This window comes from Heptranchias perlo, chromosome 29 (assembly GCF_035084215.1).
Source record: "Heptranchias perlo isolate sHepPer1 chromosome 29, sHepPer1.hap1, whole genome shotgun sequence".
NCBI classification, from domain to species: Eukaryota; Metazoa; Chordata; class Chondrichthyes; order Hexanchiformes; family Hexanchidae; genus Heptranchias; species Heptranchias perlo.
In genome coordinates, this window is record NC_090353.1 from 19,208,564 (window position 1) to 19,225,787 (window position 17,224).

The window sequence follows — 17,224 nt, forward strand, 5'->3', positions numbered from 1 at the left end:
TCTTTGTTTAGATTTAGGACCCTAGTTTCGGATTGGACTACTTCACTTTCCATCCTAATGAAGAATTCTATCATGTTATGATCACTCTTCCCTAAAGGACCCCGCACAACAAGATTATTAATTAACCCCTTCTCATTGCACAATACCCAATCTAGGATAGCCTGTTCCCTGGCTGGCTATACAACTGGATATACTACTGTCTATTCCATGTCATTGATATGGATCTCCGTAAAAGTAGCAGCAGGTAGAATATCAGCATTAATGGGATGGTAAGTGTATCGACCCCATTTTGAGACTCTTACCGCCAATTCTGGCATGTTAAAATTGACCCCTTCTGGTGGGATCAGAAAATTACATGTAATTGAAATTTAAGGATTAGAGACAATTAAAGGAAAGCACCAGAATAAGGGAGAAAAGTTCTGAAAGCCTTTGGAAAGGCTGAGAAAGCCTTCAATCCATTAGCAGAGGAGGCTGAAGAGGGATGAGGCTAGCGAGTGACCAGCAAAATGGGTAGGATAGGAAACCCAGGTTGCAATCATGCGTCTTCAGAGAAGTGATGGAGCTGCCCAACACCCAACCTTTTGTTTGATGGCTGCTGACGTGGAGGTTGTCAGGAAACTTGCCCACTGTGCCGCTCCATGGCACCATCATCATAAGTCAGCATGTCTGCAAAGAGGTGGAGGTAGACTAGAAGCCATTATTACTGTCAATAAATGTGCTAGTGCTACGCTGAATGGTAGCTGCAGCAAGTGCCACCGTCCTGCAACCGGCTCTTTGATGGACTAGAACCTGTGAAGACAGTTCCCTCGGCTGTGCCACAATCTGCAGAAATGGTGGTCACACTTAGGTGGGTGTGGCCAATCAGGCCACACTGATTGCTGATTACCATGGCATGCCTTCTGTCATGCAGTAACACTAAAAACATGATAAACTGTGATTGGGATCCAACATCACAGTTAGCCAGGCAAACACAGATTTTAATACTGCTTTGGATCTTCTGTCCCAGCTTCCTCTGGGAACAAGAGTCTCCACCTACACCAATCATCCGCCAAAGTGAGGGATGTTCAGCTTTGTTTCCAGCTGCAGGTGCTTGGGTACCAGTATGTGGACGCAGAGTACCTCTTGTGGAGCCTGACCTGTGAGGTCATCCCTCCTTTGGTCCTCCTTTCTTCTTCCAAAACACGAGCTAGGAAGATTCCCATTGGGAAGCTCCCATTGGCACCAGTAATGGTGCTGGGGGAAAGAAAAATAGAACAAATGGCACAATGACTCATAAGGACCTAAGCGCCAGGAGAAAAAAAACATACACAAAAAATAAATGAACTAACATTCACTGCTGACTCCTTAGTTAATCCTTAATGGATGCCCATTATTCTTGGGGATCAATATCACTGACAAACAGAAACATTGGAAAATGGCATGCAGGACATCCACTGCTTTATTTTAATGTTTTAATGAAGTTCCTGCCTGATTCAGGTGCTTCCTCCCCCTCTCTCCCCTCTCCCCCCGTTCCCTTCCCATGGAAATGTGCACGATATGCTAAGTGGCCAAACTCAATTAGAAAACCTAGGCTTTTTAGTCTAATCCACTTTTGGAAGCTAAGTATAGAAGCCTAGTTATTTTTCCCCCTGATAAACTAATGCTGACTGGTGGACTGATATTATCTCTTATTTTAAATGCAGAAACTTTCTTACCTGTTCAGCTTTGAGAGTTAACTCAATGAAAATCTGCTGAAGCTTCTCATTTACAAAATTAATACAGAACTGTTCAAACCCATTTTTCTGTGAGAAGGAAGGAAAACATAACACAATATAAGATTGATATCAGCTAGATTTTGAATTGAATGGACACAACTTGTTGGTATTATGAAACCTCCTGGAAAGGAAGAGTGAAAGCAATTATTACAATGTTAAATGAAAAGAGGAAAATTAGCTGGATGAAGCCTATGTTGCAATTATATATTAATACAAAAAATCATAAGACTCAATTTCTGTTAGTCACGTTACACTTCCTAAGCCACACTTTAGATAAGTTTGCACTTCAGCATCACACTTGTTGACTTTCTCACACTTAGGACTCATTTTTTTTTATTCATTCACACTTGGGTATCACACAATTTGATTCACTGCAATTTTATAGCCAATCAATCAGAACCCAGTGACTAAAAAACACAGTAGCATCTACCAATAAAAAAACAAACATTTTTTTCCATTCATGATTTTTGGCACTTAAGTCTGCTGACTACACCCAGGTAAACATTCAATCTATAATCCAACTTACATGTAAAAATGATAAAGAATTGCAAAAATCGTTTTCACACGCCAACAAAATTGCTCATCTCCTGTCAGAAAATGAGTCCATTAAGGTTGGCCCTGTGATGCCTAACTTCTGATTGAGACATGAGGCTCGGGTTTGTGGCCAATTCCGAACTGATGCACACTGTTCCAGGCCCACAATGACCCCACTCCCGACATGTCCTTTACCCGAGAGGCCACAGCCATAATCCTGCCCCCCACGCCACCCATTCATGTACAGTCTAAGCACCGCTTTAAGTGGGCAATGGGCCCTAATGGGCCAAGAATGGGTTGAAGGAGAGGGTGAAATACAATAATGACAGATTACAGTTGTACAAAATATGGTGAACGCAAAGGAGCCAATTTTCTTCTGGCCCCAGCACCTGAGTGCAATGGGAGCGGAGCACATTAGAAGTGTACTCTGACAGGATGCATATAGACCTACCTGTGTTTCAGGATTCAGGAACTCTGCATAGAGTGGCAGTGTGTTGGGTGCACCATGGCATTCTACCACTGCCATTTTCCAGAGGAAGTTCATACGCTGCTGCAGACCTTAAAGACCTACAGCAGCTTGAAAGCACAGTGCATTTGTGGTTGGATGCTCCCCACCCCCATTAGCTGTTTTTTGTAGCGCTTTCAATCGCTGCATTTAATTTTTTGGGGGGGGGGGGGTTGGGGGAAGTATATCTCATAGCCCTGCTGGAAGGAGCAGGGCACCCTATAAAGACACCCTGTAAAGGCTGCATTTCAGATGTTACTACAGGAAGTGTAGGAGAGGGAGGAAGTGCTATTTCCCCATCATGGCCGTAGGTGTCAAAAGCTATGGGTAGAAGAGCATGGCAGGAAGTGACAGACAGAATAAATATAAACAGAACTGTGCAGAGGACATGCTGGAAAACATTCAAGACCTTATCATCAGAGGTAAGGTAGGTGGGTACAATGTCACCTCTTCCTCATGCTCTCCACTAACTAGTGCTGGCATGATTCCTTTCCTCCTACCCATACATTTTTTTTGCATTGTTGGCATCTTTTCTATGGTGCTTCAGTTTGCAATTTCCACCACTTTCCTCGCCTAGCACCCCTTCCTTCACCACAAGCATGCCCAGGACAACCCTGTGTTCTTTACATTGTGTTCTTTCCCCATATCAATGACATCCTACATCAACAACCAACTCTATCCACTCCTTTTACTCATGATTCCAAATTTGTCAACTTCCTTTAGATCACACATAGTCAATGCATGCAACCCCTCATTCCTAAGGTAATATAATGGCTGAATCAGTAGATCTTGTTCTTTTCCATGACATTCAATGGTACAATTAAAATATTAATATATCGATAGCATTTGGCAGACTTATAGGTAATTTCTGGTTGCTGTCATGTGCTATGTGGAGTTGTGTTGGGTCTCATGAAAGAAAATGCAACTATTGATACATTGTTTACCGAGGTATGAATACACGTTACCATTCTGTTTGCCTGACTTCGTCAAAGAAATTGCTTGAAATTCAAAGGAGAAATTATCCTTAAAGTTTGAAAATCTTCTAGTATTCAACAACTTCTATTCATCATTACACTTATAAGTACAAAGGTGCATAGAGCTTTGTCAGCAGTGCTTGTATGTTTGCCACCAGGGACTTTTCACAAGTCTGCCTAGAAAAACAATAAACTTTTTTAACTAGTTACACAGTTGTATGTATTGTCAATTACTGACTGTCTTTTCCCTGTGGTTTTGCTTCTATGAATCATTTTATTTATAAATAAATTTGATAGCAGTTTAGCCTGTACAAAGTCATCTCTGCATTATGAATTGAGAATCTTAAATTTTCTCCAGTAAGCAATTTTTCTGTGATTGGAAAGTACAGTTAGACCGTAGACCAACAAGACCAACCGCAACATCGTCATCAAACCAGCGGACAAAGGAGGAGCCATCGTCATACAGAACAGAACGGACTACTGCAAAGAAGCATACCGACAACTGGACAACCAGGAACACTACAGACAGTTAACCGCAGATCCGACCAAAGAACACACCCACCAGCTCAACAAACTGATCAAGACCTTCGATCCAGACCTTCAAAGCATCCTACGTGCTCTCATCCCACATACTCCCCGCGTGGGAGACTTCTACTGCCTCCCAAAGATACACAAAGCCAACACACCCGGACGTCCTATCGTATCAGGTGTCGGAACCCTGTGTGAGAACCTCTCTGGATACGTCGAGGGCATCCTGAAACCCATCGGACAGGGAACCCCCAGCTTCTGTCGCGACACTACAGACTTCCTACAAAAACTCAGCACCCACGGACCAGTTGAACCAGGAACACTTCTCACCACGATGGACGTCTCGGCACTCTACACCAGTATCCCCCACGATGACGGCATCGCTGCAACAGTCTCAGTACTCAACACCAACAACAGCCAATCTCCAGACGCCATCCTACAACTCATCCGCTTCATCCTGGATCACAATGTCTTCACCTTCGATAACCAGTTCTTTACCCAAACACACGGAACAGCCATGGGGACCAAATTCGCACCCCAATACGCCAACATTTTCATGCACAAGTTCGAGCACGACTTCTTCACTGCAAAGGATCTCCAACCAACGCTATACACCAGATACATCGACGACATTTTCTTCCTATGGACCCACGGCGAAGAATCACTGAAGAGACTACACGATAACATCAACAAGTTCCATCCCACCATCAAACTCACCATGGACTACTCCTCAGAATCGGTTTCTTTCTTGGACACACAAATCTCCATCAAAGATGGGCACCTCAGCACCTCACTCTACCGCAAGCCCACGGACAACCTCACGATGCTCCACTTTTCCAGCTTCCACCCCAACCACGTTAAAGAGGCCATCCCCTATGGACAGGCCCTACGAATACACAGGATCTGCTCAGACGAGGAGGAACGCGATGGACACCTACAGACGTGAAAGACGCCCTCGTAAGAACGGGATATGACGCTCGACTTGTCGATCGACAGTTCCGCCGGGCCACAGCGAAGAATCGCATAGACCTCCTCAGAAGACAAACACGGGACACAACCAATAGAGTACCCTTCATCGTCCAGTACTTCCCCGGAGCGGAGAAACTACACCATGTTCTCCGCAGCCTTCAACATGTCATCAATGACGACGAGCACCTCGCTAAGGCCATCCCCACGCCTCCACTACTCGCCTTCAAACAGCCACCCAACCTCAAACAGACCATCGTTCGCAGCAAATTACCCAGCTTTCAGGAGAACAGCGTCCACGACACCACACAACCCTGCCACGGCAACCTCTGCAAGACATGCCAGATCATCGACACGGATACCACCATCACACGAGAGGACACCACCCACCAGGTACATGGTTCATACTCCTGTGACTCGGCCAACGTTGTCTACCTCATACGTTGCAGGAAAGGATGCCCCGGAGCATGGTACATTGGCGAGACCATGCAGACACTGCGACAACGGATGAACGGACACCGCGCAACAATTGCCAGACAGGAGGGTTCCCTCTCAGTTGGGGAATACTTTAGCAGTCAAGGACATTCAGCCACCGATCTTCGGGTCAGCGTTATCCAAGGCGGCCTTCGAGACACACGACAACGCAAAATCGTCGAGCAGAAATTGATAGCCAAGTTCCGCACCCATGAGGACGGCCTCAACCGGGATCTTGGGTTCATGTCACGCTACACGTAACCCCACCAGCAAAAGGGGAAAAAAGTTATGTATTTTAATATTCTCTCTCTCTCTCTCTGCCATTTGGGTCTCTTTCTTTCTGTCTGTGTAATTGACACAATGTATATCCAGTGTACTGGGACGTGCTGTTCTCCGTGACTGGCCTGTTTGAACAACAACGACACCTTTTGATTGGTGTGATGCTGTCCCAGCCTAATATAAGATATGCGATTTGAGAATCTTTCACTCATTCACCTGACGAAGGGGATAATCTCTGAAAGCTTGCGATTTTAAAATAAATTTGTTGGACTATAACCTGGTGTTGTAAGATTCCTTACATTTGTCCACCCCAGTCCATCACCGGCATCTCCACATCTTAGCTATGCTAACACAGTGCAGAAGAGGATAAAAGAGGCAGAGTATAGTTCATTAGAATTACACACTGCTTACAGAAATTGTCATGAATATGTGAGAAGAATATGAGAAGAAAGTGTTGGAAAAAGCTTGGACAAATATGCTGCTGACATGGCAAACCGTCCCGACCTTGGCAGCGTGAGGTCCGGGAGATTTTAACTTCCAGGCCTCATCTGCATAGGCACCGTCAGTCTCCCACCTGAAACTGACAGTAAGCAGCTAGCTGGTAGGCAAGAGAGGAATGTCGGGTGGCAGGGGCGTCTCAGCCCGGTATCAAAGAAATGGTCACCGGCACTCAGGTAAGCGGCTGGGAGGGGGTTCAGGAAGGCCTCGTGGTTGGGGGAGGAGGGTAGCCCAGGGCAGGGGAGGACTAAACTTTCCTGTTGGACCTGATGGGAAAGCCACAATGACTTCCCTGCGCAGGCCTTTGGTTATAATAGCATGACATCATCGGAGCCCAATCTGCACAGCAAAAGAAGGACCCCACTGGTTTCCGACGGGTGTTCCTCTCGCCTGCTCAGAAGAGCAGGATTAAATTAGAACTTGCAGGAAGACTGCAGGACCTTGGCGGGCCAGTCCCATGGGTGATTTGAACTGCCCGCCTGCCTGCTTTCTGCCGGGTGGGCAGGGTTAAAATTTCCCCTCCAATATAAATCACATTGCTGAAAATGTCCTTTAACCCAAAGCTACTGACACGCTAGAGCAGCAATCCAACACATACTTGCTGTGTTTGCATAAAATTAGTGATGGATTTTCACACAGTGTGTATAGTTGCTGGTTTGCAGGATTATTCATTTAAGGTTCATTTCTAGACCAAAGTAAACTTGAATTCTGCTTTATTATAGAGAACTGAAATCACTTTTCAAATTTCATTCACATTGACCAAATGTCGAAACTACATCCTGAAATTGAACCCAGCTCCCAGCTCTTTAGTAGAGAATTGAGAAGAGTTGATTTTTATACAGTACCTGAAAAATTTCAAAGCCGTAAATATCCAACACTCCTACACTGTATTCCTCGTACGGTTTCTGCATAGCTTTGTTGATGGCCTAAACAGAAGGAAGATGTGTAATAAAATAAGGACGTTTTGAGGTCTTGAAGTGAGGAATTAAAACGATTAGATACTTTAATCAACAATATTAAGTAAACCTGTATTGCAGTTTGGAAAGTGCATGCAGTACTTTGTCTCTTCCAACACTGGCAAGGAATTCTTAATTTAAGTGAAAATTGTTACTAAAATTATATGGCCATACAAGATCTCCCTATAGTGCCTTGTTATGTTTTGTATCATTTTTCAGATACTGCACTTTTATATCACCAGATGGATAACGAAGCCTAGAAATGACAGTTTTGGGCACAGAATTAGCATAATCTGGGTATGGGAGGTGGAAGAAATTTGGGGCAGAACCAGTTTCTGGTACATTTTTGGCTCTTTCTGGCCTGGCTGCACATGTATACGATTGACTTACAACTAAAAATCTCAATACTGGGATTTGTCCAAATTTGACGGCTCTAATCAAAAATGCTGTTGTACTTCCTTGTCCTGTTGCATGACATATCTGTGCCATAATCTTGAGAAACATGACAGACATTTAGAGGTGATGGGGGAAGTTTTTGTCTGTTTTCTGTTGATAGCTAAATAATAAAGATACTTTTTATACATATACATATACCAAGCTAAGTAAATTGCCACAAGCAGTGTGGCAGACATTTGAAGATAATGTGGGGAAATGTACTTTGCAATAAGGTTGAATTCTGTTCTGTGCTACAACATCATTTTAGGTGGAAAAACACATTGTAAAATGAATTTGCAGTCAGGCTGGGTAGCACGGTGGGATAGACAATGGTCTTTTACATCTGGAATCATTGTTTAAATCCAGCTTTAATTGATGGGGTAAAAGGCTTCACTGTCTCCTGGCTGTAAGGACCCGTGGTGAAAGAGTTTGGGAAATCTCAAACCAGTTCCTAGTGGTCACGGGCAACAGCACAAAACAGCCCTAATTTAATTGGCAGCCTCATACAGAGAGGAGGCCACAACATGTTTTTCTGAGGTTGGGACTGAGGCACATTGGGGGGAATTTTAACCCCCAAGAATGGGTGGGTCGGGGGTGGGTGGGAAGTTAAAAGCGCCGACCGCAACCCGGCTCCAACATGCCCACTTACAGGTTTAGCGAAGGAGCGTTTGGATGCTTGTGAGTAACCTACTCGCTGGAGGCGGATCCCTAATTAGAGCAGGTGGGCGGGTAGTTATCGGAGTTTACATCATTATGAGACGTTAATTAGGTCCTTTTAAACTGATTCGAAGTGACCTTCAAATTTAACGCCTGCAGCGCGGGTTTCCCGGGGCTCGTGATTCTGGCCAGTGAAACGGAGGCGAGAAGGACCAGATCATGAGGTAAGTACCATTATTGCATTACCTTTGGGCCAGGGGGAGCAGGAGTGCTTCCCTGCAGCTCACCAAACTTACCTTTCAAAGACTCAGCAATTGGCTGACCCCCCCCAAGATGTCCAACATCCCCCCTCACGATGTTCGACCGCCCCTCGTCACAATCGCCCCTCCCCCATACAAACCCCAAAGACCCCGATCTCTCCCTGACCTCCCCCATTCAAACCCCAAAGACTTCAATCTCTCCCCAGCTGCTTTACTGCCTGACAGGCTGGGCGCCAAACCCGTAAGTAAAAATGTAATCCTTCAATTAAGTTGCGATCGCAGAATCCGATCCACTAACTTCACTTCCGGGTTTCGCAACCGATCAAACTCCCCCCCAGCACTCTTCCTGGCTCCGAGTAAATATTGGGGCCAATGTATTAGGGTGGAGGTAACGTTACACTGCATCTATGCATGATCTGGGAATGTTTGTTGTTGATGCTGGTTGCTTCATTTGCCAGCAATAACAATCCTTACCTTGGTGAGAACAAAAAAAATCATAAACAAACTCCTTATTTGCCTAAGAATTGGCCATATAAATTTAAACCATATAAATATTATAAATATATTTAAAAAACATCAGTAAGTGCTTTGAAGGTTGTAATCTAATCTCAGGATTCAGATGAAAATTATAAACTGTTTAGCATTTAATTTTGTGGTTTTTGATCTCTTCGCTATCCCTTCATTAGACAGTACATACCCCTAAAAGGCAAAGACTCTGCTTGTGTCATGCAACCATGGTCAACAAATGAGGTAAGTGACAGTGTCAAGCTAAAAGAAAGGGCTTACACAAATGCAAGGAAATCCAACAAACTGGGAGAGCCATGAAAAACAGCAAAGGAATACAAAGAAAGTAATAAGACGTGCAAAAAGGGAATATGATAAAAAACTTGCAAGGATATCAAAGCTAACAGCAAAAGTTTTTAAGAACATTAGAACGTAAGAAATAGGAGCAGGAATAGGCCAAATGGCCCTTTGAGCTGCCTCCTCCATTCAATAAGATCACGGCTGATCTTCTACTTCAACTCCACTTTCCTGCCCTATCCCCATATCCCTTGATTTCCTGAGTGTCCAAAAATCTATCGATCTCAGTCTTGAATATACTCAACGACTGAGCATCCACAGCCCTCTGGGGTAGAGAATTCCAAAGATTCACAACCCTCTGAGTGAAGAAATTTTTCCTCATCTCAATCCTAAATGGCCAACCCCTTATCTTGAGACTATGACCCCTAGTTCTAGACTCTCCAGCTAGGGGAAACGGCCTCTCATCATCTACCCTGTCAAGCCCTCTAAGAATTTTATACCTTTCAATGAGATCACCTCTCATTCTTCTAAACTCCAGAGAATATAAGCCCATTCTACTCAATCTCTCCTCATAGGACAACCCTGTCATCCCAGGGATCAATCTAGTGAATCTCCGTTGCACCCCCTCTAAGGCAAATATATCCTTCCATAGATAAGGAGGCCAAAACTGTACACAGTACTCCAGATGTGCTCTCATCAGAGCCCTATATAATTGCAGCAAGACCTCCTTACTCTTATACTCCAACTCCCTTGCATTAAAGGCTAACATACCATTTGCCTTTCTAATTGCTTGCTGTACCTGCATGTTAACTTTCTGTGATTCGTGTACAAGGACACCCAAATCCCTCTGACTACCAACATTTCTTAGTCTCTTATCTTTTAAAAAATATTCTGCTACTCTATTCTTCCTACTAAAGTGGATAATTTTACATTTCCTCACATTATACTCCATCTGCCATCTTCTCGCCCACACACTTAACCTGTCTATATCCCTTTGCAGCCTCATTGCGCCCTCATCACAGCTTACTTTCCCACCTAGCTTTGTATTGTCAGCAATCTTGGATACATTACACTCGGTCCCCTTGTCTAAGTCATTGATATAGATTGTAAACAGCTGAGGCCCAAGCACTGATCCGTGCGGCACCCGACTAGCTACAACCTGCCACCCAAAAACGACCCGTTTATTCCTACTCTCTGTTTTCTGTCTGTTAACCAATCCTCTAACCATGCTAATACATTACTCCCTATCCCTTGAGCCCTAATCTTGTATAACAACCTCTTGTGTGGCACCTTATCGAATGCCTTTTGAAAATCCAAATATACTACATCCACTGGTTCTTCCTTATCTACCCTGCTAGTTACACCCTCAAAAAACTCTAATAGATTTGTCAAACATGATTTCCCTTTCATAAAACCGTGATGACTCTGCCTAATCATATGATTTTCTAAGTGCCCTGTTGCTACGTCCTTAATAATAGACTCTAGCATTTTCCCTACTACTGATGTCAAGCTAACTGGCCTATAGTTCCCTACTTTCTCTCTCCCTCCTTTCTTGAATAGCGGGGTTACATTTCCTATCTTCCAAATCCATGGGGACCATTCTAGAATCTAGGGAATTCTGGAAGATCAAAACCAATGCAGCCATCTCTTTTAAAACCCTGGGTTGTACGACATCAGGTCCAGGAGATTTGTCAGCTTTTAGTCCCATTAATTTCTCCAGTACTTTTTCTTTACTAATCTTAATTACTTTAAGTTCTTCAGTCTCATTAGACCCTTGGGTCCCCACTATTTCTGGTATTTTTTTGTGTCTTCTACTGTGAAGACAGATACAAAATATTTGTTTAACATCTCTGCCATTTCTTTATACCCCATTATGATTTCTCCTGTCTCTCTCTCTAAGGGACCCACATTTACTTTCACTAATCTCTTCTTTTTTGTATACTTGTAGAAGCTTTTATAATCTGTTTTTATATTTTTTGCTAGTTTACACTCATATTCAATTTTCTCCCTCTTTATCAATTTCTTGGTCATCCTTTGCTGATTTCTAAAACCCTCCCAAACATCAGGCTTAGTACTCTTTTTGGCAACATTGTAAGTCTCTTCTTTTAATCTAATACTATCCTTAACTTCTCTAGTTAGCCAGGGTTGGATCACTTTTCCCGTGGAATCTTTATTCCTCAAGGGAATGTATATTCATTGAGAATTAAGAATTATTTCTTTAAATGTTCGCCCTTGCTTATCTACCATCAACTCTTTTAATCTAATTTCCCAATCTACCTTAGCCAACTCGCCCTTCATACCTATGTAATTGGCTTTGTTTAAATTTAAGACCCTAGTTTCGGACTTAACTACATCACTCTCAAACTCAATATGAAATTCTATCATATTATGATCACTCTGCCCCAGAGGATCCTTAACTATAAGATTACTAATTAACCCTGTCTCATTACACAATACTAGACCTAAAATAGCCTATTCCCTGGTTGGTTCCTCGACATATTGTTCTAGAAAACTGTCTTCAATGCATTCCATGAACTCGTCCTCCAAACTACTTTTGCCAATTTAGTTTGCCTAGTCTATATGAAGATTAAAATCCCCCACGATTATTGCATTACCCCTGTTACATGCTCCTCTAGTTTCCTGATTTATACTTTGTCCAACATTATAACTACTGTTAGGGGGCCTATAAACTACTCCCACAAGTGTAATCTGCCCCTTGTTATCTTAGCTCCACCCATACTGATTTACATCCTGATTTTCTGAGCTAAGATCCTTTCTCACTACTGTCTTTACCTCATCCTTTATTATCAGGGCTACACCCCTCCTTTTCCATTTTGCCTATCTCTTCTATAAGTCAAGTACCTTGGAATATTTAGTTCCCAACCTTGGTCACCTTGCAACCACGTCTCAGTAATGGCTACTAGTTCAAACCCATTTATCTCAATTTGTGCCATTAATTCATCTATCTTTTTATGAATGCTTTGTGCATTCAGATAAAGCAACTTTAATTTTAACTTTTCACTATTTTTCCCTGATGTAACCTTAGTCACCAATGCTCTATTACCTTTGTTAAACTCTCTGTCCCCTCCTGACACACTCTGCTTATTTTTACCCAAATCGCTACTCTGCTTTACAGCCTTGACTTTTCTTTTTAGACTTATAAATTTACCGTTACCTGAACCCTCCCCCACCTCTGCTAAACATATCAGAGAGTGGTAAAAGTGAATGTGGGCCCATTAAAGACAGATGCAGCTAAGATGCAGGTGAGAATATAATTGATAATGTGAAAATGCCAGACTTGTTAAATGCATACTTTGCATCCATTTTCACAGTAGAGGAAGAGGAGAAAATACCAGCAGTACAAGAGAACCTAAAAGTAAGTCAAGGGGAGGAACTTAATCGATATAATGTAAGTTAAAATGGTAATGGAGAAATTATTGGGACTTAAGATAGACAAATCTCCAAGATTTAATGGTTTCCACACCAATGTATATAAGAAATAGGTGAGGAAATTTCAGATGCATTAGTCATAATTTTCCAAAGCAGTCTAGATTCAGGAATTGTGCCATTGGATTGAAAAATTGCAAATGTCACTTCATTATTTAAGAAGGGAGGGAGGGAGAAACCAGATAACTAAAGACCTGTCAGTTTAACATCAATTGTTGGGAAGGTCCTGAAATAGATCATCAGAGGCAGAGTGACTGAGCACTTGGACAAGTATCAGTAATCAAAAAGTCACTATGGCTTTGTAAAGAGTAGGTCATGTCTGACTAATCGTGTTATATTTTTTGAAGAGGTAACTGGCATGGTGGATAGAGGAGTGTCTATGTAAGTTGTTTATATGGACTTCCAGAAGGCATTTGATAAGGTTCCGCACAAGAGATTATTAGCAAAAATGAGAGTGTACAGAATTAAAGCTAACCTTATGACATGGATCAGTATTTAATTGGGAGGTAGGAGACAGAGAGTAGGGATAAAGGGTTTGTTTTCTGATTGGTGGGATGTGACAAGTGATGTTTCTCAGGGGTCTGTACTGGGGCCTTAGCTTTTCACCATATATATCAATGAAGGAATAGAGAGTTGTATATCCAAGTTCACAGGTGGCACTAAGTTAGGAGGTACAGTAAGTTGTGTGGATGGGAGCAGAAAGTTACAAAGGGACATAAACAGACTAACTGAGTGGGCACAACTGTGGCAGATGGAGTTCGATCTGAGGAAGTGTGAGGTCATTCACTTTGAATCCAAGAAAGACAAATCGGAATATTTTCTGAATGGTTACAGACAAGGAGTTGTGAAGGAACAAAGGGATTTAGGTGCCTATGTGCAAAGTCACTAAAGGCTCGTGTACAGGTACAGCAAGTAATTGAATAAGCTAATGGAACGGTGGCCTTTATCTCAAAGGGATTGCGATTCAAAAGTGAGGAAGTGATGCTTCAGTTGTACAGAGCCTTGGTCAGATCCCATTTGGAGTACTGTGTTCAGTTTTGGGCACCGAATCTCTGGATATATTGGCCTTGAAAGTTGTACAGCGCAAATTCCCCAGAATACCTGGGCTTAAAGAGTTAAATTACGAGGACTGGTTGCATAAACTTGTCTTGTATTCCCTTGAGTTGAGAAGGTTGAGGGGTGATATAATTGAAGTATTTAAAATAGGGTACATATAGAGAAACTATTTCCTCTGGTGGGGGGATCCAGAATAAGGGGGCATAATCTTAAAATTAGAGCTAGGCTATTTAGGAGTGAAATCAGGAAGCACTTTTTCACACAAAGCATTGGAAATCTTGAACTAGCTCCCCCAAAAAGCTGTGAATGCTCGATCAGTTGAAATTTTCAAGACTGAGATCGATAGATTTTTATGAGGTAAGGGCATCAAGGGATATGGAATAAAAGCAGGTAAGTGGAGTCGAGGTACAGATCAGCCATGATCTAAATGAATGGCGGAACAGGCTCGAGGGGCTGAATGGCCTACTTATGTTTCTATGTTCTTACTGCTTGTAATTACAATCAGCATCCATTATTTTCTGTACACTGTAAATATGTTGTCTTAAACAATTCAATAAAGTTTTAGTTCCAGTTTATGTGAAAATTAATGTTGTTGCTTAACTGATGTTATAATGGTTCTATTTTCTATATAAAGTATTTGAAAGGATCATAATCATCCCTGCAAAATAGCAGGTAAAGCTTTATTTCTGATGTCTTGTAATGATATAATTCATGTTATAACGAAGTAACCCAAGTCTGAAACATCTTTACATCGGCTGCTTACGATGTCTTGGTGATAGACTGTTATCCTGTTGAACCCCAGTGATATGTAGCTATTCTATTCACCCCCTTCCCCAATAATCTCCCTTTAGATCACAGTGTAAGGCTAATTATTCCAGTCTATTTAAAATGGACTTGGTAATGATTGCTCTCATTCAAATTAATTTGATGTTTAAGAAATACTTACATCTACTAAATAATCAAATACCCGTGTGTAGAGGGCTTTTGCCAATGCATCGCGGGTGTATCCCGCCTGCTGTACGTTTAGTGTCATATTGATGGATTCTGTCTTGCCTCCCCATTTGCTGTCCATTTTTCTGCTGGTCACTTTCTCTCTCAACTTCATTTGATCAATTCCCAGCAAGAACGCAGGAAAGGCTAAGTCTTTATGAAAAACAAAGAAAGTAAATCAATCATTGATGGTGTGGTCATTGATCTGCAGCAACTACAAACCAGTAATTAATATTTAAAGAGGAACTGTTGAGCATAGTATTGGGAATGGCAATTACTTCCTGCTGGATAAAGCTAAGATAATTTTTTAAACCAGGTGTTTAAACTGTACCATTTACAAAGTGCTCCATGAAGTGGGTGCACTGGGGTTATGCAGGCTATGGGAATCTCTTGGAGTGGGAATGCTTCTTTATACTACTGTTACATGGATCTGATTTTGGACCATTTCTCGTCTTTCCCCAATTCCTAACTCTAAATCAGCAAGTCTTTATTGTGTATTCAGTGGACAGCAATAAACAATAGTTCCTCTGATGGCTCATTTGATAATGGTAATGTGCAACTGACCAATCAAAGATAAGTACAAATGAGGGCGGCAATTTGCCCAACTGGCTCAACCTTCCATAGAAACCTATGGATTCCCATCATGCCCTTTACCTGCTACCAGCAGAAGGCGAGGAAAGCTAGTCCAAGGCCCATACAATGTTATTTAACATTGGTGTGGAGATGCCGGTGATGGACTGGGGTTGACAAATGTAAGGAATCTTACAACACCAAGTTATAGTCCAACAGTTTTATTTGAAAATCACAAGCTTTCGGAGGCTTTCTCCTTCGTCAGGTGAAGGAGACCTGACGAAGGAGAAAGCCTCCGAAAGCTTGTGATTTTCAAATAAAACTGTTGGACTGTAACCTGGTGTTGTAAGATTCCTTACATTTAATATTGGGATAGATTTTCGATGGAACAGATCACCTGTTAAAGAATCCACCTAATTATGATTCCACTGACTTCAATGTATTGAAAATTAGATGGATTTTATAACAGGAGGGTGATCTGCCCAACCAGATTACTGCCCGGGAGGTGAAGACAAAAATCTACCCCACTGATTTAAATACAATTTGAATGGCTGCGTCCCTTTCTGGCATTGTGCAGCACAGTGCTTAAAAAATTGCAGAGTAAGTTGATGGTTGACTATTTCCTTCAACCTCTGCAGTCCTTGTAGTGATAGTATTTCCACAAGTAGGGAATTCCAGAATCTCAACCGAGCAATCATGAAGGAATCATCCACTTGGCATTTTTGGCTGAAGATGCTTACAATCATTTCAGCCTTGTCTTTAGCACTCATGCGCTGGGCTTTGCGTAGCCGAGGAAAGGGAGTGTTCGTGGAACCTCCCGCCTTCCTCATTAGTTGCCTGATTGTCTATCACCATCATTCTTGACTGGATGTGCTGGAGCTACTTAAAATTAGAATGGAACTAAATAAAACTGGTTTGGTGTAAATTATGGTAGGAGTGCCTACAGGGAACCTGCATTTTACAATTTTTACATCTGTCTGCAGTTTCTCGACCTTCCATGTTCAACTTGTTTCAATTTGAATTTCATATATCCCAACAAGTACTCCTGAAACTAAGTTTAGATCCTTTATCACACACACTTATTTATCACTAATACATCCCTGCAAATGTAGGAGAGACTGACCATCACTCCTCTTCCTAAACAAGTGTATAGAAATAAATATTACTCACGAGCCTCATTCTCCACTTCAGCATAATTCCCTACTTCAACAAAATTGATGTTTCCAAGGTGCAGAATTCCAGCAATAATCTGTAATACCATCATCTGAACCTCTGCTGATATACCTATAACTTGCATGGCATTCTATGGGGAAAAAAAATAAACTTTGGTAATTAGATAGTAAATAAAATTAAAGTTCAGATCAAATCTATTTGAAATAGAATAAATTTAATTTGCATTTAAAAACATTTGATTAGTTTAGTGTTATTTTCTTTAAATGTACAATTAATCGAATATCACAAACAGATTACTTGTATTTTCAGTGTAAATTAATGATAAGTTTACGAAGAGCCTGAGAATAATGACTTAGCCAAGCTTATT

General features: G+C 41.9%; 1 protein-coding gene across 1 annotated transcript in view; it reads right to left on the minus strand.

Annotated features, from left to right (window-relative positions):
- myo1f (myosin IF) overlaps positions 1-17,224 on the minus strand; it is a 116,438-nt gene that overhangs the window by 46,039 nt on the left and 53,175 nt on the right. The window contains exons 9-12 of the mRNA XM_067968234.1: positions 16,855-16,987; positions 15,071-15,267; positions 7,358-7,438; positions 1,695-1,781 (exon numbers count right to left, since the gene is read on the minus strand). Coding sequence (XP_067824335.1) covers positions 1,695-1,781; positions 7,358-7,438; positions 15,071-15,267; positions 16,855-16,987 — 498 coding nt within the window. The remainder of the gene's footprint in view (positions 1-1,694; positions 1,782-7,357; positions 7,439-15,070; positions 15,268-16,854; positions 16,988-17,224) is intronic.